Genomic DNA, 20,976 nt, shown 5'->3' on the forward strand with positions numbered 1-20,976 from the left:
CTTGTGGCAGCCGGCATGAATTGTCCCCTTTGCTAAGCAGGGCCCACCTTGGTTTGCATTTGGATGGGAGACTGCACGTGAGCACTGGAGGATATTCAACTTAGAGAATGGGGCTGTAGCTCAGTGCTAGAGCATCTGTACGCTTGCAGGCAGCAGGTCCCAGGTTCATACTTGGGCATCTCCATGGAGTTGGAAGCTCATAAATTAAGAACATCAGAACAGCCCTGCTGGATCAGGCCCAAGGAAGCCCATCCAGTCCAGCGTCCTGTTTCACACAGTGGCCCACCAGATGCTGCTGGAAGCCTACAGGCAGGAGTTGAGGGCATGGCCTCTCTCCTGCTCTTACTCCCCTGCAGTTGTGGCTGGGGATTGAAGTTCAGCAACAGCTGGATCGAGAGCTGGTCTTGTGGCAGCAAGCATGACGTGTCCCCTTTGCTAAGCAGGGTCCACCCTGGTTGCATATGAATGGGAAACTACATGTGTGAGCACTGCAAGATATTCCCCTCAGGGGATGAAGCCGCTCTGGGAAGAGCAGAAGGTTCCACGTTCCCTCCCTGGCAGCATCTCCAAGATAGGGCTGAGAGAGACTCCTGCCTACAAACTTGGAGAAGCTGCTGCCAGTCTGTGAAGACAATACTGAGCTAGATAGACCAATGGTCTGACTCGGTATATGGCCACTTCCTATGTTCCTTTGTTCCCAAGTGTGTAAACCATCCTATGCACCTGTTCTACCTCACTTGAATCCAGTCTGCATCAGAATTTCTCTCTCTCTCCCCCCCCTCTGCTCTAGAAACTCGGCTTCTCCCAACCACAGCCTTCTAAAAAGCCCAACTGACTGGCTCCAAAGACAAACCAGGTAGTCAAGTAATCTGAATATAATAGAGAACGAAAGCCGCCTACTGAGAGCTGAGGCTGGGGATTTTTTAAAAGCACCTAAGCCACTCAGAAAGCCAAATCTCATTTGCTTGCCATGGCACGTGGATGTCAAACAGCTAAGGTCGGATTTGGTGAGCATACCGGTTGTTTACTTCCAACAGACGAGCACATTTTTGGAAACATTTACTCAGGTGTGACAACATAGTCGTAGGGCTGTTACTATCTTAGCTGATCTATTGCACATACCTTATATCTATTTCCTAAGGAGATGGGAATGTTCTGATCCTCATGGATGCACCGGAGGTTGAGATAGTGAATGCACCTGAGGGTAAGATAGATGTACCTGAGGGTGAGATAGTTCTGTTTCACAACAAACGGAAGGAAAAGACCCTAAAGGGCCAAACTGCCGCAGAAAACAGTCTAACAGAGAAGGTTCACTCAAGCTTGCCTACTACCGTTTTCCCCAAAAAATAAGACAGTGTCTTATATTAATTTTAGCCCCCCCAAATGCACTAGGGCAATTAGCAGTACATCAGAAATTACTGCTAGGTCTTACTTTTGGGGAAACAGGGTAGTCGAGTTACCTTTAGCGCTGGGACATATTAGAAGGTTTCCCTGGATGGCCTTGAAAAGTGGCCAGACATACATGGGAGAAGGTGGTCCTTAAGTTTCATCTAGCCCAGGCTAATTTAGGGCTTTAAAGGTGATCATCAGCACCTCGAATCGCACCCAGAAACAAACCAGCAGCCAGTGCAGCTGCTGAAGGCATCTGACCCCAGTCAGCACCCTCACAACCTCATTCTGCACCCGATGAAGTTTCCAAACAGTCTTCAAGGGCAACCCCACAAATAGTGGGTTACAGTAGTCTAGGTGAAAGGTGACGTGGGCAACCAGCCAGCTCTGCCATCATTAAAACTTATTTTTGTAAAAACTGATGTTCTAGATTGGGAATATTGATTTAATCAATCAAAAGATATCCAACGGATACACATCTTTTAAATCAATCAATCAATCAGCAAGTCAGATGGTATCTGGTGGTTTTTAAAGTTTTAGCTTGCAGCATTTAAATTTAGCTTTAACAGGGTCCTGGTTTTAGTTATTTCATTTATTTTACTAATGTGATATTATCAAATGTTTTGAATATTTGTGTGAGCCACCCCGAGCAGTATTGTACTGGAGAGGCAGGATAGAAATCTTTTAAATAAATAATAAAACCTGAGGGACCACTGCTTCCAATGGTTTCTGCCTACCCAACAAGATTATCGGAGGGGCCTTTGCTCCGTGTGCTGATGTTGAGAGAGGACGAATTGTCGTGCATACAGGACAGGGCCTTCTCTGTGGTGGTCCCCAGGCTCTGGAATGCTCTCCCAGTGAATGTCCACTCTTTGACATCTGTGGCTGCTTTTAAAAACATCTCAAGACTGTTTTATTTATGCAGACTTTTACCTCTGAGAGGCTGCCAGGTTTCTCAGCTTTCTGGCTTCTGTTTATATTATTAAGTGTTGTTTGATGTGTTTATGGTTTTTAATGTTGATTTTGCGGTTTTAAATGTAACCTTTATGGAATGTTATTGTATTTTATCTTTTGTAAACTGCCCTGAGATACATTATGAAAGGCGGTATAAAACCTGAACAATAAAATACAATAAAAAACGATAAATAAAGAATCCAAGCAACTGATCAGTTGCCAGGTTGTATCATCTGAAGGCACATGATATAGCAAGCACATTTGCTGCAACTCAACAGAATTGAGTCTCGTCAATATCCTGACATCTCCATGTATGCAGCCTTAAATGCCATCATGGGCGAAATATGGGCTATACACGTGATTAATAAATAAACCTTTCAGATTTCCTTAGGGTTAGGGCATGCATTATTCTTCCCCCGTATGTAACAAGATGCAGCTATTTCTTCTGGCCAATGCTAACCACCTGCAATGGTTTGGATTTTACAATTCCCATCCTTGCACAGACCTTTGCACACCCAGAAGGAAAGAAATGGTTGTGCAAAAACTTTCTGAGACTTTTCTGGCAAAGGGAAAATGAACTGATAGAAGCTGGGTTACTTCCTAAACGGACTTTCCATATATGAAACAAGAGGGACTTTTGTTAAAATGAGGTAAGACTTTGGAAGGAATTAGCCGGGGACTATTAACTCACACATTCAGCCGGAACTGTCGTAATGATGTCTTCTGATTGATAACGCTAATATAATTAATATTCCTTGCTAAGAGGAAAGGTAAGTAGCGCGGTGAAAATTTGAGAACCAGTCTAGGAGAAAAGCTCATTTGCTTTTATAGTCGGTTATCATAATGGTCTTTCTGCTCTAAAAGTATGATGAACCTCACTTGGCCTGAAGTTGCAGGAAGTCGTGTAAGCCTTTGCCTACAATGGTCTGTTTCTTTTGTGAGTCCTTCCTCTTAGGAAAAGGGTCCGCAACCTTGGACCCCCAGAGGTCGGACTACAACTCCCATCATCCACAGTCATAATGTCCAAATACCGTTGTGGCTGTGGACAATAGGAGCTGTAGTCCAACACTATCTGGGGGCCCAAAGTTGGGAACACCTATTTGCACGTATCAATCATATCCGTGATATGATCACGTGATACGATAGGGATGTCCAACATAGGTACTGTACAATGTGGTTAAGAATAACAGGCCATGGAAATATAAGAGCCACCTAATGGTGCAGTGGGGAAGTAGCTTGCCTAGGGAGCAAGAGATTGCCTGTTCGAATCCCCGCTGAAACACCTATATTGGGCAGGAGCGATATAGGAAGATGCTGAAAGGCATCATCTCATACTGTGCGGGAGGAGGCAATGGGAAACCCCTCTGTGTTCTACCAAAGATAACCACAGGGCTCTGTGGTCGCCAGGAGTCGACACCGACATCCACACAGGAATTCATGGGTTTAACCACACCTCATTCTTTGTTGGACTGTGGCCAGAGAATTGGCGGAAAGGGAATGGAAAGAATCCTGTGCTTAGGTCACTCACCAGGGTCACCGCCCGCCTCCAAGATTCAGAGGCTTTAAGGGATCTTCTCCCTAATGAAAACATGTGTTTTAAGGGGAAACTTGCTGAGTTTAAAGAGTTAAACAAAGAGCCTCGATGCGGCAACCTGTAAGAGTAAATTATTCAGCTAGAAAGGGAACGTAATGCTAACTAACATATTGCAGATTTTCTGTTAGCTCAGACCCGCCTCGCGTGTGAGCAAGCAGGCAGGCAGGAGGGCCAAGAGGAAATCACTGCCATCACTAAACAGCTCGAGGACCAGAGGTCTGCACCGCCCCTCCTCCAGGTTCTCCCTCACCAGCCCCTCCTTCAGCTCCCCCTATACCAACCTCTCCAGGGGGGCGGTGGAGCCACCATATCGCTATGTCACTGCCCCGAGGAAGAGGTGAGGGCAACCCACTCCAGCCTGGGCAGTCAGCTCCAAACTTCTACTGGAGCAACATCCATCTATGCTGTTGTCCCCAGCATATGTTGTGAACTCTCCGAGGTCCTGAACAGTGTCCCCTCTAACAGGGATTCCCAGATGTTATTGACTACAACTCCCAGAACCCCCAAGCAAAAGCCATTGCAGCAGGGGATGCTGGGAGTTGTAGTCAATGACTTCTGGGAATCCGTTAGAGGGGTCACTGGTCCTGACCCTTTCCCCCTCAGAGCTGTCCAAGGACTGAGCCCCCGCCTCAGCACAGGCCCCCACTCAGGCGGAGGCAGGATATTGCCCCACCTCCATTTTGCATGTACGGTCTTACCAGGCCCAGAGGACAGCCACGTGAACTTTGTCTGCCAGATGGTGGTAGAAGGGTTAAATATGTTTCCTGTTTCTAGTTGTAGGTAACCACACTCCCAAAAAGGAAATGACAAATGGATGATGGATTATACAATTTTAATGCTCAAACTCCAGAGCTTCCATCACACAAAGAGCCATTACACACATGGGTAGTCCCAGAAGAGTCAAATTTTTCATTTAGCAATTCTTCATTTAAGGATCGGCAGGATCCACAACGTTCACTATACCATTCTTTTCCGGAAACATCACCTTGTCTCCCTGCGTACCCTGACACACTTACGTATCAACACCTGAATCCTATAATGACTCGTCGTGAGGAGGTTTAACGCTGCGCTTTTCTCAAAACACAGAGCAATCCTATATATAGTCTCAGTGACACTGAGCTCTTTGTCTGGTGTCCTCTGACACTGTAACGTAGTCGGGATCCTACGTGCTCCCAGAACAAGTTGGGAGGATAAGGGCACGATGAATATGGCAGATATTTATATACTGCTTTTCAACAAACGTAAGTTCCCAAAGCGGTTTACACAGAGAAATATAAATAAATAAAATGGCTCCCTGTTCCCAAAGGGCTCACAATCTAAAAAAGACACCTACGGTAGACATCAGCAACAGCCCCTGGAGGGATGCTGTACCGGGGATGGATAGGGCCAGTTGCTCTCCCCCTGCAAAATAAAGAGCATCACCACTTGGAAAAGGTGCCTCTTTGCTCAGTTAGTAGGGGCAGTAAAAATATCCACTAAGGTGTCACTCTGCTAGTCATTCCTCCAGCATCTATGGCAACATCACCGATATATATATGCACAACTTGAGGCCAGAGATACAGCCTCAGGCTACACACCTCTGGATTAGCCAGGCCTATTATAAAGATTAGGTGCCTGACCTTTTGTCCTTGCCAGGACAGAGAAATCTCTTCTCTGCTGCATTTCAGGTTCAAGCTTCTGGGATGGGGGTGAAGTTCACTGGCAGAGCATCCTTTTTGCATGCCGAAGGTCCCAGGTTCAGTCCTTGGCATCTCCTGCTTGAAACCTCGGAGAGCGTCTACAAGTCAGTGTAGACAATACTGAGATAGGTGGACCAAGAGTCTGATTTGATATAAGGCAGCTTCCAAGGTTTGATTCCACCACTCTTGCCTATGGGCTCCACAGTGGCATCAGGTGGGTCACTGTATGAAACAGGATGCTGGACAAGATAGGCCTTGGGCCTGATCCAGCAGGGCTGTTCTTATGTTCTTATGATTTCTTCATGACAATTCTAAATGAATACAGAAAGGGAAGCCAATTCCCGCTGGTTTATTTTGTATTATAAACGAACCACAATTTTTTGCTTCACGCGATTGATGTTCATTTAGAAACTGGTATGATAAAATCAAAGCTATAGGAAGCAGTCAATTAATAATCAAATATATTCAGTATTTGAAACCTCAACACATCCCACACGTTATCGGGATGAAACCAGGCTAACATTCACACCAGGGAAAGAGATAAAATGTACTTTTTAGAAACACACTGGAGAAAGATTCTGCAGAAGAGATAAAGGTGAGCAAGATCTCTTTCTTTATTACAAAGCAGAAACCAAACCCGGAGACTTCTGTTCTCCATCAGCCAAGATATCTGGAGACACAGTATTAATATCTGACAGACCTCCTCCAACAAATCCATTAAGACAAGAGATGGAGAGCTTAGTTAATATCATTGCATCCATCTCCCCACTCTCACGTCAAAGCATGGCGTTCACCAGTGCTTTAGCATATCTGATAAAATAATAATGACTTCCATTTATCAGCCATCTTTCATCTCAAGGAATTCCGACACATGCTGCTAATCGGGTGTGCTCAGGAATCCTTCAGAAGCTGAACGGCAGCCAGCTCAAAAGCACCAGGGTTACATCCAGGAGGTCAATCTCATGGGAAGCATCCTACGGTGGCAGGAAACGTGAGACAGATGCCTCCTGGGGGCTCCACATAAAACAGAATACGGCACGCTCGACCTGTAATGGATGGAGAATGAAAAAATGCAGGCCATGAGGAGGGTGGAGGAGAGACAAAGAGCATCTGCACAGAGGATGCTGAAGAATACTTTTTCGTCTCTAATGAGTCACTAGTGTGGAATATTAATGCAACAGTGAAAGTGGAAGCAATCCATTCGAAAATCGAAGGGACTTTTTGATCATGCAGCTCTTTCACTTGATTTACAGAGAAGGGGAATTATGGTATGCATGGAATCGATTCTGAAAATGCACCAAGGCTGGAAGGGGATGTAGTCAAGATGCCTGTACTCTCACATCCATCTCCATCACCTCCTTGCTGGGCTTGCCTGCTGCACACAACACTATGGTCAGCGAGTCCCTCTCTGGTCTCTTGACTCTCTTCACTCATGCATTGTCCAATACTTGCATCGCTTCCTGGATGTTGGCCAAATTCCTCTTTCACAACCTCTTCCTGGTACCCAGGGGGTGTGTCTGTACAGGCGGAGCATTCAGACATAGCTTTCTGAGACAGTACAATCCATTGAGGAACATACCTCTTGCTCTTATGGCATGTCTGAGTCAGCTCAGAGGGACAAAATCAGAGATGATTAGTTATTCTAGGAACATAGGAAGCTGCCTTATATGGAGTCAGACCCTTGGTCCATCTCACTCAGAATTGTCTACGCTGACCGGCAATGGATCTCCCAAGCTTCTAGGCAGGGTTATCTCCCAGCCTACCTGGAGACACCAGGGAGTGAAGCTTTCTGCATGCAAAGGAGATGCTCCGCCACTGAGCTATGGCCCCATCCTCTAATCGGAATCTTACAGAAGACAATGCTCATATGTAGTCTCCCACCCAAATACAAACCATAGCAGACCCTGCTTAGCAAAGGGGACAAGACAATTCAGGCTTGTTACAAAACCAGTTCTCCTTCTCGAGATTAACACAGCAGTGACAGCCTGAGGAATCTGTGTGGAAGTTATTCATGGTTGTGTTAAGTGTATATTAAATTGGAGGCAGGTGATCATGTGAACATGGCCTGGGACGATACCTTCATTTCTCTGCTTCTCTTGCATATTGGTGTTAGGGCATGGGGCATTTGTCTGGCCAGTCAGAAGCTGGATGCTGGACTGGAGAGGCCTTTGCTGTGATCCCGCACAGCTTTCCTTATTTAGCAGGGATAGGCAAAAGGATAACACCTCCCCCAGTTTGCCAAGCAGGAAATAGATATATTACATTTGTAGCCCATCTGGTGCATAGGGTCCCCAGATGTTCCTCCATCCAGGCACGTACCATAACCAGACTTGCTTGACTTCAGCATGGTTGCTGCATCAGATGTCTTCAGATCATAGGACTGGCCCAGAAGAGACTAGAACATCCCACCCCACTGTTCCCCTCCCCAAAACTCAAGATGGGGGGGTGGGGGGCTAGGCTCACAGCTGGGCAATTATTTCCACCCAGTGGCACTCTTACCCCTGGACTTTAGGGCCGAAGTCCAGGGCCTCCCCTGGGGGCCCCCAAATCCTCTTTAGCTTGTCCCGGGTGGTGTGGTCGCTGCTGGCCTGCACTGCACCGGTTGGCCAAGTGTGATTCTGCTCTGTGCCAGGTGCTTTAGAGATGGGGGGGGGAGAAATATGTGGGTCGGAATATGTTAAGTTGCGTGTCGAAAGGTTTCTGTTAATAAATATTTGCAGAAATATACCCTTTATATTCTTACATTCTTGTGAGTTCAGTTTGTGCCCTCAAGAACCCATGTGTTAAAAATATGTGTGTGTCATGATGTGTATATTTGTGTAGGGGGATGATGCTTAACTTACGGGGGGGGGGCTTCCAAAATTACCTAGGTGCACCTCCTCTATTTCCACATTATCTACGAATTGCAAAGAGCCGCTCCTAGATGTCTTCAAATTCAAACCATCTGTTGATACTTTTAATACCCCATTAATCGTTATTAACTATTATTATTTTTATAGAGCCATATTTGTGCATCACACACTGCAGAGAAGGAGAAGATTTTGTGTCCCAAAGAGGCTCACAATCTAATTATAATCTCATAGAAACTATTATGGTAAGGGCATATCCTTACCAGGCTGTGTATCTCTGCCACACACTCATCTTTTTTAAAGCAAAGGGTTTGTATCTTCGGCAAACAAATTGAGTACAGGAGTACAAACTTGGATTACAATGTTGCTGTGTAGAACAAATGAACCCACTTTTTGGTTTTAACTCGTGAGCGCCGCTCTCTACATAAAGTGTTACGCAAATGTACTGCAACAAATATAGGTGTTCCTAATGAATTATCACATGGGGTATGAAACATGGGGGTGTGTGTGTTTGTGTGTGTGCAGTGGGGGAACTGCCCCACCAAACTCTATAGCACTGATTGTCACTATTTTTCAAGCAAGGGTCACTTGGGTTAAAAACATTCAATGTGAGAGCCATTTCCCGCCACACTGAGCCATGTGATGCTTTCCTCAGCACTGGGAGAGGCTCCTTTAAGGGCAATGAAGCCCTCTTGAGCCCCTGCACCATCTTGGAAGGACACAGACTGCTGGGAAGTGTAGTCCTTTCTAGTGCTTTCCCCATAGAACTCTACAGGGAAAGTGCTGGAAGGAGATATACCTGCCTTCCAAGATGGCACTGTTGCTTGACAATGCTCAATTTCTCCTAAAAAACATAGGAACATAGGGAGCTGCCATATACTGAGTCAGACCATTAGTCTATCTAGCTCAGTATTGTCTTCACAGAGTGGCAGTGGCTTCTCCAAGGTTGCAGGCAGGAGTCTCTCTCAGCCCTATCTTGGAGATGCTGCCAGGGAGGGAACTGGGAACCTTCTGCTCTTCCCAGAGCAGCTCCATCCCCTGAGAGAATATCTTCCAGTGCTCACACATCAAGTCTCCCATTCATATGCAACCAGGGCAGACCCTGCTTAGCGAAGGGGACAAGCCATGCTTGCTACCACAAGACCAGCTCTCCTCTCCTCTCCAACAAGAGATGTTTCTGTATTATTAAGATGTTTCTGTATTAAGTTTCTGTATTATTAAGCCTCACTAGCAAAGCAAAGTGAGGCTTAATAATACACCTGGGCAAAGTGCAGTACTGCACCATGGGAACAGTCGCCTCCACTCCACACAGTGCCAAGGGGCAGTATGCAGCCTTGGCTGGCGGTTGCACAGGCCTGAGCCATTTTTGGAAGGCTGGTATATAAATCAATCAAATAAATATATAATAGCTGCACTTAGGGTCGATGGGAGCTGCCACTAACTCCTGGGGGGCTTGCAACGAAGAGCTCTGATCTATAGCCTGGTAGACCATTGTCCCCTGCAAAACTGAGCAAAGAGGCACCTTTTAAAAGAGGCGATTCTCTTCTATTTAGCAGGGGGAGAGCAACTGGCCCTATCCATCTCCAGCACAGCATCCCTCCAGTGGCTGTTGCTGGTGCCTCTCTTATGTTTCTTTTTTAGATTGTGAGCCCTTTGGGGACATGAGGCCATTTTATGCATTTATTTATATCTATGTAAACCGCTTTAGGGACTTTTGCTGAAAAGCGGTATATAAGTATTCGTCGTGATCGTATTCCCAGGGGAAGCCCTTAATCTTGAAGGAATCCTGGTCATCTCACCCCTGGCCAGCAGGGGTAGATGTCCATCTCCCTCGCATACATAAGTCTCAACCACGCCGTACCACCACCCTGCCGGCAGAGGGCGCCGGCAAACCTCGCTCAATTCCCCTCCCTTCTGGGGGCGCTCGCTTGCCCGGCTCTTTTTGCCCAGCAGCAGGGAGAAGCTGGCGCGCAAAGAGAGGCTGCTCGCGATTGGTGGGCGGTTCCTTCGAAACGCTGCATAGGGATAAGAGCTCTGCTCTGATTGGTGTGGAGAGAGCCTTGAGTGATGGAGGCCCGATCGTAGAGGTAGGGGCCTCTCCCCTCACGGATTGTGGCCCCCCCTCCCCCTCAACTCTCAGCCTCACACTCTAGCTACTGTGGCTTTCCCATGGATGTTTTTGGCGTCATTCCTTTCGATGAGCGTGGCTGCGGACCAATCAGCTCGCCGCCCTGCCGGCTGTTGCTAGGCAGATTATGGTAATGAGCCCCAGGCGCCCGCCCCCCCCGCTCTGCAGCTACCATTGTGAGGTGAGGACAGGTGGGCGGGTTTGGGCTGCGGTGGGGCCCTGAGAGCCGGTCTGGACACGACACCGCCACCGAACCCCCTCAGGTAAAGCGATGGGACGGTCCGGGGTGGGAATTCGGCCGAGGGTTCCCGCAAGGCCCCGGCAAGGTTTTGGGGGGTTGTTGTTTTAGTCGCACCCAAGATGGCGCCGGGACCGGGACAAACCGTTCGCTCCCGCGGGTGGGGGAGGAGGCGGCATGGGCGCTGCCATTCCCCCTCCCTGCCGGAGAGGTACAGTCCGCTCCCCCTCCCCGCCCTGATCGGGATACCCCATCCGCCCCGGACAGGGGGAGAAAGGGCTGCCCCCATCCGGGCCTCCCCCCTCCTCCCGCTTGGTATAGTCCGGGCCCCGGCACCTCACTGGAGAAAGGGGGGGGTGCCGAAGCCATTTTAATGCCCCCCGTCCCCAGCACTGTGCCTCAGTCACCCCACCGAGGGTGGCTATTCCCCCCCCCGGCCCCCGCCGTTGGATTATGCTCCCTCTCTCGTCGCTCTTCCAGTCCTTTCCTTCGCACAGCCATGAGCGGCGCGAGGACGGTTCCTCTCCTCCTCCTCCTCTCCCCCCTCCCATCGCCTTGAGTGGTTGGGACGGCCGGGGAAATGACCGTTGGGCGCGAGCGGCTGGGGCGGGGGGGGGGAGGCCTGTCGAAGCCCTCGCGCTGGTGGGGTGGGCAGAGTCCGAGCCGTTCGAATCGCGACTCTCCCCTTTGATTGGCTGGGCGCTTTTGCGCGCCCCCTTCTCGTTTTCGGCTGCGCGGGGCGGGGGGAGGCACCTGGAGGTGGCTCTTCCCCCGCCCACCGCATGGGAGCGTCCGCCTCACCTCTGGCGAAGTCCCCAGGGACGGTTTCATTTGTCGGGGAGGGGGGGAGAGGAGAGGCTCTCTCTCTCTCCACCCCGCCCCACTTCCACCACTCCTCTTTTCCTGAACCCCTGTCAGACTAGTACAGACGACCACCCTACCACGCGTCGACGCTTGACACGACTCTTTCATGGGGTTCACACACAGGCTGGACACACGGCCCAGTTAATACAGATGATGATGATGGCGCTTCCCCGAAGAATGATCTCAACCCCGGGGTTCCTCCAGATTGGGCCCCCAAATGTCATTGGGACTACAACTCCCGTTACCCCCGGCCATGCAGTCTGTGGGCGGGGGTGATGGGAGTTGTAGTCCCGCCAGCCTTGGGGAATCAAGTGGGAGAACCTTTGTTCTAGCTGTTGACACACCGCAGGGAGGATATTTATTTATTTGGCAGATTTATTAGATGAATTTGGTACACCGCCCCAAACTCTGGTCTCTGAGTGGTTAACAAAAATAATGGTTCCCGTGCCAGTTGACATATGGACTCTGGGCATGTTTGTTTACAGTTCTGTGCTGCCTATGGTGGTTGACAAAAACAGACAGTCAAACCACAGGTCAAAGCCAGACATTTAAAACATCATACAATCTGTATGATCTCTATGAGGTTAACTGAGGTAGGGTGTTGGAATGGCAACATTACTCCACTAATGGGGTTCTGGGAGTTTCCATTTTGTCTGAGGAGATGGCCCCTCTTTTCCACCTCTCTCATTCCCTGTGGCTCTCGGAGGAGTCTTTGGACTTGAAGGGGAGTTGCAAGTTAGTAAACACGTGAGGTCACAGGGCTGGGAAATGCAGCTGGCCTTTGGACGTCCATTTTGGGCAGATGCACACCTCCCCTGCAGACCTGAAGGTTCATCACATAGACACACTGGGGACATCTGCTGCTAAAATGTGTTGTGGTCCTGCGAGTCGGTTTATACAGTCAATGATTGCAATTACTGAACGCCTTTGGAACTGTTTCACATGTGAACTTTGTAGTGTGTGATTAAAGACATTTATACAGACATTCGCACAATATAAGATATTGTGTCTTTTTCAGCATGCAGATTAAATGCTGCAGCAGGGAAGGAGCGAATCTAGTAATGTGTGAATGGCAGATGGTCTGAATACAGATGATCTTTGTCCCTGGGGCAAACCCATTGGGAAGCCAGTACATGTGCTAGCTTCTCTGGTATGTGGCAAAACATGTACATATTTGGAGGTGCCTGCTTGCTGAAAGGATAATGCAAGTGTCAGGCAGGGTTCTTGATACAGAATGAAAAAGGTGCATGCAATATTTTTGATGCACGTGAAACATTTCCACACAGGAGTTAAATTTTGGGGGAAATAATTTTGTTTGAGAAGTGGTTTATGCATTCATTATATATTTTTCACATAGGCAGACATGTATTAATTGTCGCTATATCATGGCTAAGATGATTAGGCATGGGAGTAACATAGAAGCCCTTGCATGCTACATAAATGTGAACTGGCCCTTGGTCTTGAGTGGAAGAGGCACCAAAATGGCTTAAATCTAAATATTCTGGTTTAACTGATTTGTTGATCCAGATCACCTCCCTGAATTTTAATGCCTAGCAAAATATATCACAGAAACAAGCAGACTGCCGGTATGGAAATTGTGGCCTTATCGCCCCCTCGGTTTTCTTTCCTTGTTATCGTTTATCATTTTTCTTTTAATTACCCTGTTGATATTGAACAGGTTGATTTCTTTGCCCACGTGATCTCAGCATCTGCTATGTAAGGTTACCATGGCAACTGTGCCACCCCACTGCAACCAGCCCGCAACTCTTGTGCTGCCGAAACTGGGGCATTCAAGTCAATGGCAAGATGGAAACTGACGCAACGAGACGTTTCATTCAAAAATTCCAATAATCCATTGTTGGCTTCCTGCCTGTCACAGCTCTTGATGTGCCACAAACATTCACATAAATGGGGGTTGTCATCATCCCCAAAGCCACCTTGGGGAAGGGGGCTGCTGGTGCCCGGAAGCCGCAAAGTGGTGTCCCCAGTTGTGGTCATGCCATGCAGAGATGTGACACAGTTTCCTCATGCAATAAGCGGGGTGGACAGGGAGGTTCTGACTCAAGGAAGCAGAACGATGATGATAGATATTATTAATTAGGCCATGTTCATGATGGAAGATGCATATGGATCCAGGGGGTCCAGTCTCCACGTCGACCGGATTGACGCTTCCAGTATTACACTGAACTTGGTGTTCACTTTGATTTCCGATTCCAGCACTATAGGGCTGACATTATAGAAATGCAGGAGTATAGTACATAGGAAGCTGCCTTCTACCACGTTTGACTATTGGTCCACCTAGTTCAGTATTGTCTACACAGACTGGCAGCAACTTTTCCAAGGTTGCAGGCAGCCCTTTCTCTCAGCGCTTTCTTGGAGATGCCAGGGAGGGGACCTGGAACCTTTTGCATGCCAGTATGCAGGTACTCTTCCCAGAGCGGCCCCATCCCCTAAGGGGAATATCTTACAGTGCTCACAAATGTCTCCCATTCAAATGCCACCAGGGCGGACCCTGCTTAGCAAAGGGGACAAGTCACGCTTGCGACCACAAGACCAGCTCTCCTCCCTATCTTCCTCTGTAGAGCATCATGGCCAATGGTAGCCTTCAGTTTAGTTCTGGAAGCTCTGTGCATCAGTCCAATCATTTTCGTAAGCCTGTGTCAATTTTTGTGCACCTATAGCTGTAATTGGCATGTTATGACTAGGTTATTTGTTCAGGTCCTTTCCCCCTTATAGCCCCAGTGATCTTACCACATCCCCGTGTGCCTTGAAGTACCTCGTTGCTTAAAAGCAATGTGCTTTCCCCATATGTGGGTATTAAAAATCTTTACAAGTGAATTCAGAATGTGAGACATGACCCATACCACCTCTGCATGTTAAGTACCCTATTATGGTCTTTGTTCCAAATCTCTTCTTTAATAGAAAGAGAAGTTATACTGATCTTGTCATCCCAGTTTTAATTGCTAGTTGCCTCTGAGAATTAAACTGCATACAGTATGGTGGATATACTCATAATTTTTCAGTATCATTTTTATTTTTGGATATTTTTACTAGTTTATGCAAATAAAGTCATAATCAGGCCTGCTATCTTTTGGGATATGTTGAATGCATTTAATAGAATTGCCTTGAAAGGGGGGAAAACTGACCCACAAATTGCCATAGCTGGAACAGTGTTACTTACACAGGGAGTTTTCTCCTCCTGCTGAATGCCCAAGGCACATTCGGCAATAATATTAGACATGTTGACTATCGTCAGTGACTTCCACTTGCCAAGAAACAGTATCCATTTGCTACAGATGGTAGTGATGAAGCACATTGCTCATACCACCCACTTCTCATGTGGGATGCCATGAGTTTGTATCGATACATCTTCAAGAAGCAATGCTTTGGGCACTCGGGGCCAAAGAAGCCCAAATCTTGCACCAAAATAGCTAAAACTCTGAGCCAAGGAAACCCATCTGTCACAACTAGAATATGTTACACAGTTGGAGAGATCTGGATATTTATTTACTTATTTTTACATTTATGTCCCGCTCTTCGTCCAAGAAGCAGTGTATATGGTTATGTTTCTCCTCACAACCCTGTGAGGTAGGTTAGGCTGTGAGAGAGATGAGTTTCATTTCCCAGTGAGTTTCATGGCTGAATGGGGATTTGAACTCGGGTCTCCTTGATCCGAGTCCAACGCTATGCTACGGTGGTGTGCTCTCTTTCACTCTCTGCCAATATTGCATAATTCTGATTTCGACTGTGGATTTCCCAAGAACCTGGAGCTCTTTGTATGACTACAAGGAAGAAGGGCTATATATATATTTGCTGAATAAGGAGGAGCCATTTTTCAGGCATAGAATGCTTTGTTCAGCAATAATGTGGCATCTCCAGCTAAAGGATCTCAGGAGAGCTAATTTCTGCCTGAGACCTCAAAAGAGCGACTACCAGTCTGATAGTACCAGCCAGATAGACCATTGGTCTTATTGGATGGCAGCTCCTAATGTGCCACTCATGCATTTTTTGCCATTATTGACTGTGTTCTTGTTAATCCTTACAGTCTTTTGTGCGCATGCACAACTTTAAATGGTTATCAGATGCAGCCATACAGTAATGCATGTAATACAGCCATACAGTAATGCAGGGGCAGGCAGACATCAGTGAGTCCCCAGCCCCCATTTTATTTAATTGTTTGTTTGTTTGTTTGTTTGATTGATTTTAGCTCCACACGAGGTCTTCCGTGCTTTTAATTTGTGCTTGGATAGATGCCAGGAATGAGTTGCCGTAAATGAGGGACAAAGATTTGTTGTGCAAGGACAAAGATTTGTGCAAAGCACCAAAGAAGATCTAATCTGTGACCACTGAGTATTTTGCTTCACCTCTCTTTGGCTTCTGGGATTTCACCAGGCTCTTGCCACCTGTGCTCAGTCTTTTCTTTGAACCCATAAGAGCTAGAAACTTAAAATAAATAAAAGCAAGCAAGCAACCTTAGACTGTCAGGATGCCATCTGCTGCAGAGAGATGGAATGCACAAAGCCCTGGATTAAAGGTGAAAGGGTATTTTTACTGTTTCTCCATGAAATGTGAAACTACCTGTACCAAATCCTGCGGTACTGGTATACCATCCCTTTATTATTCTTCTTCTTCTTAATTAATTCAATGTCTATACCGCCCTTCCAAAAATGGCTCAGGGCGGTTTACACAGAGAAACAACAAACAAATAAGATGGCTCTCTGTCCCCAAAGGGCTCACATTCTAAAAATAAATATAAGATAAACACCAGCAACAGTCACAGGAGGTACTGTGCTGGGGGTGGAGAGGGCCACTTACTCTCCCCCTGCTCAATAAAGAGAATCACCATGTTAAAAAGGTGCCTCTTTGCCCAGTTAGCAGGGGCAAACTGCTAACTGTGTTTTTGCTGTCTTCCTGGTGCAGTGATCGTTTCGTCCCAACTTGAGCTCTGGTTCACTGGTGCGGCATGAAGGGTCGCGCGACCAGTGCGGCAAAAATATCTGTCATTTGCATAATATAGGTGGGGTGATGCCACCTTTGCATTGCTGGTGTCTGTTCTGACATTAGAGGCATTAACCTACTGACTCTTGCTGGGATCCGTGCAAAATAAACCCTCTATGATTTCCTTCATATTAACTTGCACTGTAGTAGCCGGGCACCTTTCTGATGTGTTTCGGCCCACCTGCCACCGTTGCCAGCTGCGCCGAGCAAATTGTAATGAACTTGCAAAGGCAACTGCCGAGCCGGGCGCTTTCCAGATCAAGGATTTATTTATTTTTATCTGGGGAGAACGTTAATAGATCCGCTTGCCAGCGTTGTGGGCTGCATAATAAACGAAGAGCGGGATTATGGGAGAGCAAATGAAAAATGTGGCTTTTTGGTACGAAACAGTTACCTTTCCTGGGCAAATGGTGTGCAAATGAGAGAGTTAAGCAGATGTAATGATCTGGGGATGGTTGAGTGTGCCTGGTTCCTGAAGGGGAATTGTTTGCATCAGTGCCACTCCTAGACGTTCGAAAGCCATGCGCCTGGTCCCTGACAGTCGCAAAATTGCCTGCAAGTAATGAGAAGCTTGGAGAAGTGGGTTGTAGTGGGTAGCAAGTTGCTTTTCTCTGCAGCTGAACAGAGCAGGAGTATGCATAACTTAATCATTGTGCGGCTTTATTGGATTTGAAGGCTTTTATCATCGTACATTATGTTATATAACTCAATCTGGCAGCAACCCTAGAGTTGCTGGACTAGAACAATGGGCTGCCCTCCATTAGAGGTGACTTCATCTGGTGGATTGCGATGGCCGGAGGTGAATTAGAAAGAATTGTCCCCTTACAACCAAAGAATGTTTTAGGTATGCTCCTGTATTCAGGTAGACAATACCTGTCTGCCTGTCTGTCTATCTATCTAGTGAAGCTGGTCAGAGACTGAAATCAAGATGATGGTGATTATCTATCCATCCATCCGTCCATTTATCAGACCACAGCATTCCATCCAGCTCCATGGGAGGAGAGGTGGTCTTGTGGCAGCAAGCAGGAATTGTCTGCTTTGCTAAGCAGGGTCTGCCCAAGTTTGTCTTTGGATGAGAGACTACATTCAAATGCAATCTTACTGTGAGCTCTGTAAGATATTCCCCTTAGGGGATGGGGCCGTGGCTCAGTGATAGAGCATTTGCTTGCTAGCATGCAGAAGGTTCCAAGTTCCCTCCCTGGCATTATCTCCAAGATAGGGCTGAGAGAGATTCCTGCCTGCAACCTTGGAGAAGCCACTGCCAGCCTGTGAAGACAATACTGAGCTAGATGGACCAGTGGTCTGACTCAGTATATGGCAGCTTCCTACGTTCCTATGTAAAGAGGCTTTCATTTGCAACACAGCTATGGGGGGTAGAGGGAGCCTGCCCCCCTAATTTCACCCCCATCCTCATGGTGCCTCCTTGTCCATACTGCATGTATTATCATATAGATGAATGGCTGCCATTCTCTCTTGCGTGGAAAAGTAAATGGCTGCTCTTTGAGGACAATCTTGCAGTGGGACTGGCAAAGGTGTGGCTCCAGAGGGGAGGGGGCGGAAAAGAGGGTCAAGCACCCCTCAGACAAGTAGTTTGTCCCCCCCACCTCCTGACCCCCATTCCGATTTCAGAAATCTAACACATGAGGCATCACTTTCCCACCCAGAAGTGCAGTTTGACCCTTCTGTGCCCCCCCGTCAATTTTTTCCCCCACTGCTGCCACTGGGGAGTGAACTTAGCCCGTACCCCTGGAGCTCGATGGCCTGAACACCTCCAACAGGGCTCTTATGAAGAAGGTTCAAAGCATCTCTATGTGCAGCATGCACTTGGCATCCCTCTCTGCAGTATATGGGCCTTCCCTCCAACTGCCACCCCAGAGCAACTAGGGACCATCTTGCTCTGAGGGCAAGACGGACTAAAGCCCATGTAAAGATGTAAACATGTGGCTTGAGAGATTGTTCTTTATTTGATTTTTTTTGGTCAACCGCTTTGGGAGGTTCACCTGAAAAGCGGTATATAAATGCAAAATAAATAAATATACCCTCCCTACCACACTGACAGGAATTTTGCTAGGATCGTAGTATGAAAACAAATCATTTTGTGTGGTCACAGAGTTCAAAGACAAATGATAGAGGATTTTGTTTGTTAGGCCTCTAACAACAAGAAGTATTTATATACTGCTTTTCAACAAAAGTTTCCAAAGCGGCTTACATGGAGAAATAATAAATAAACGAGATGGATCCCTGTCCCCAAAGGGCTCGCAATCTAAAAAGAAACCTAATCTAGACACCAGCAACAGCCACTGGAGGTACTGTGCTGGGGGTGGATCTCTCCCCCTGCTAAATTATTTTGTTTTAATTCCTCTGTTGTCATTTATTTTAACGAATGTTTTAACTTTTTCTGTTGCTTGCTTTGTTGTAAACCGCCCAGAGATGTTTGGGTGGTATAAACATATGTTAAATAAATAAATGAAGAGGATCACCACGTTAAAAAGGTGCCTCTTTGCCCAGTTAGCAGGTACCAGGTACTTGGGCACGTGTGTGTGTGCGCATGCATGCGTGCATTCACTGGATGATATTTTCTTTATAAATTGTCCAGCCACCTGCAACTCTTCCCCCCGCTAGCTACAGACTCTTCTGCTTCAACTACATGTCTGACTTCTATTGCAGTCCTGCTAATGATGTATAAATTCTGTGGTCCTACACACTGCCTGATTGCTGCCATCCAGCCAAAAGCCACCAGCGCCAGAGTTCCTTGAAACAATAAGTGCGCTTGATGGATGAGAATTCAGAGAGGCAGCAGTCGTGACCCAACCATCAATGAGGTTATAAGCCTATAGCACTTTCCAGCATTTTTGCTGCTGTGAGAACATACTCTTGCCAAAGATTCTCAGGAAATGCACCGACCTCCCCTCACCATACATACTGTGATAATTAAGCTAAGTGTGGGATGTTGTGTTTTTTGCAGGCATTTGTGGTGCTGCTTCTTGAGCACAATGAGCCACTTTGATCTGAAAAACTGTGCAACGACCCGCAGCATAATTCTATGCAAAACTCACCTCTTGCCGTCCTCTTGTAGTCCTTGCATGTGGTTTGTGGTGAAAGGGAGTATTCGGGACTTAGCAAGAACAGCATTAAGTTAATAGCAATTACAGAGGTTGCTGCAGGGAGCCATAACCTGAATGCTTGCTCTTCTGTATCCTGGGGTTAAATCATGTAAGGCTTTCAATCTGCGGATACTGTGAACTGAAGAATGCTTTGACATAAAACAGTGGCTTTATGACACTTGGGGAGATGATTTCCATCATTCAGTTCCAGTCTGTTCTCTGATCTATCTTCTCTCAAGGTTGCTTTTTCACACATAACATTTCCCTCCTACGAGAATGTAGCTTTCAAACACCTGTATAGGGATAAAAGGTGGGGGCACCAGCATGATTTCCACACATGATGGTGTACACAAAGGTCTACATGGGATTTACCCCTCACTCCTGTGTTCCACCTTAAATGGTGCAGTGGGGAAATTCTCAACTAATGAACAGAAGGCTGCCAGTTCAAATCCCCGCTGGTATGTTTCCCAGACTATATCAGGCAGCAGTGATATAGGAAGATACTTGAAGGCATCACCTCATTCTGCGCTGGAGGAGGCAATGGTCAACCCCTCCTGTATTCTACCAAAGAAAACCACAGGGCTCTGTGGGCTCCAGGAGTCGAAATTGACTTGACAGCACACATTACCTTTACCTGTGTGCCATACTGAGAACACAAAGCTTCAATACCTTTTGGTATCTGTTTCTGTGCTGGTTGTATCTTTTGCTCTCCAGAGCTGCTAATTGGGCAAAGAGGCACCTTTTTAACATGGTGATTCTCTTTATTTATCAGGGGGAGAGTAACTGGCCCTATCTACCCCCAGCACAAAACCTCCAGTGACTGTTAGTGGTGTCAATCACGGTTTTTTTAAAGACTGTGAGCTCTTTGAGGACATGGATCCATATCTTATTTATTTATTATTTCGCTATGTAAACCGCTTTGGACATTTTTGTTGAAAAGCGGTATATAAATAGTTGTTGTTTGTTTTCCATCTCGTCTCGTCTTTTCTCATCTCTTCACTTCTCTTCTCCATGTTCTGGGGATGCCCAATTTTGTGATAGTTCTATCAATGTAGTCTCATCTCTATTTTGATCTTCACTGTTGGCCCTGAGTAAATAATCCTTCTTGAAGGAACAGCCTGAGTGAATATTTGAAGGATTTTCCACACAAATTATGAAGCAGCTTTTCTTATAGAACAT

General features: G+C 46.9%; 1 protein-coding gene across 6 annotated transcripts in view; it reads left to right on the forward strand.

The window, feature by feature from the left end:
• Nucleotides 1–10,421: 10,421 nt before the first annotated feature.
• The window catches only part of PRDM10 (PR/SET domain 10), a 70,692-nt gene continuing 60,137 nt past the window's right edge, over nt 10,422–20,976 (forward strand). For 2 of the 6 annotated variants that reach the window (XM_053269319.1, XM_053269315.1), the window contains exon 1: nt 10,422–10,723. Coding sequence is in view for 1 of the 6 variants with exons in the window: in XM_053269315.1 (XP_053125290.1) it covers nt 10,721–10,723 (3 nt within the window). In the remaining 5 variants the exon portion in view is untranslated. The other 4 variants (XM_053269318.1, XM_053269317.1, XM_053269321.1 and 1 more) reach the window with 4 other exon arrangements.

The sequence above is a fragment of the Hemicordylus capensis genome, chromosome 8 (assembly GCF_027244095.1).
Source record: "Hemicordylus capensis ecotype Gifberg chromosome 8, rHemCap1.1.pri, whole genome shotgun sequence".
NCBI lineage: Eukaryota > Metazoa > Chordata > Lepidosauria > Squamata > Cordylidae > Hemicordylus > Hemicordylus capensis.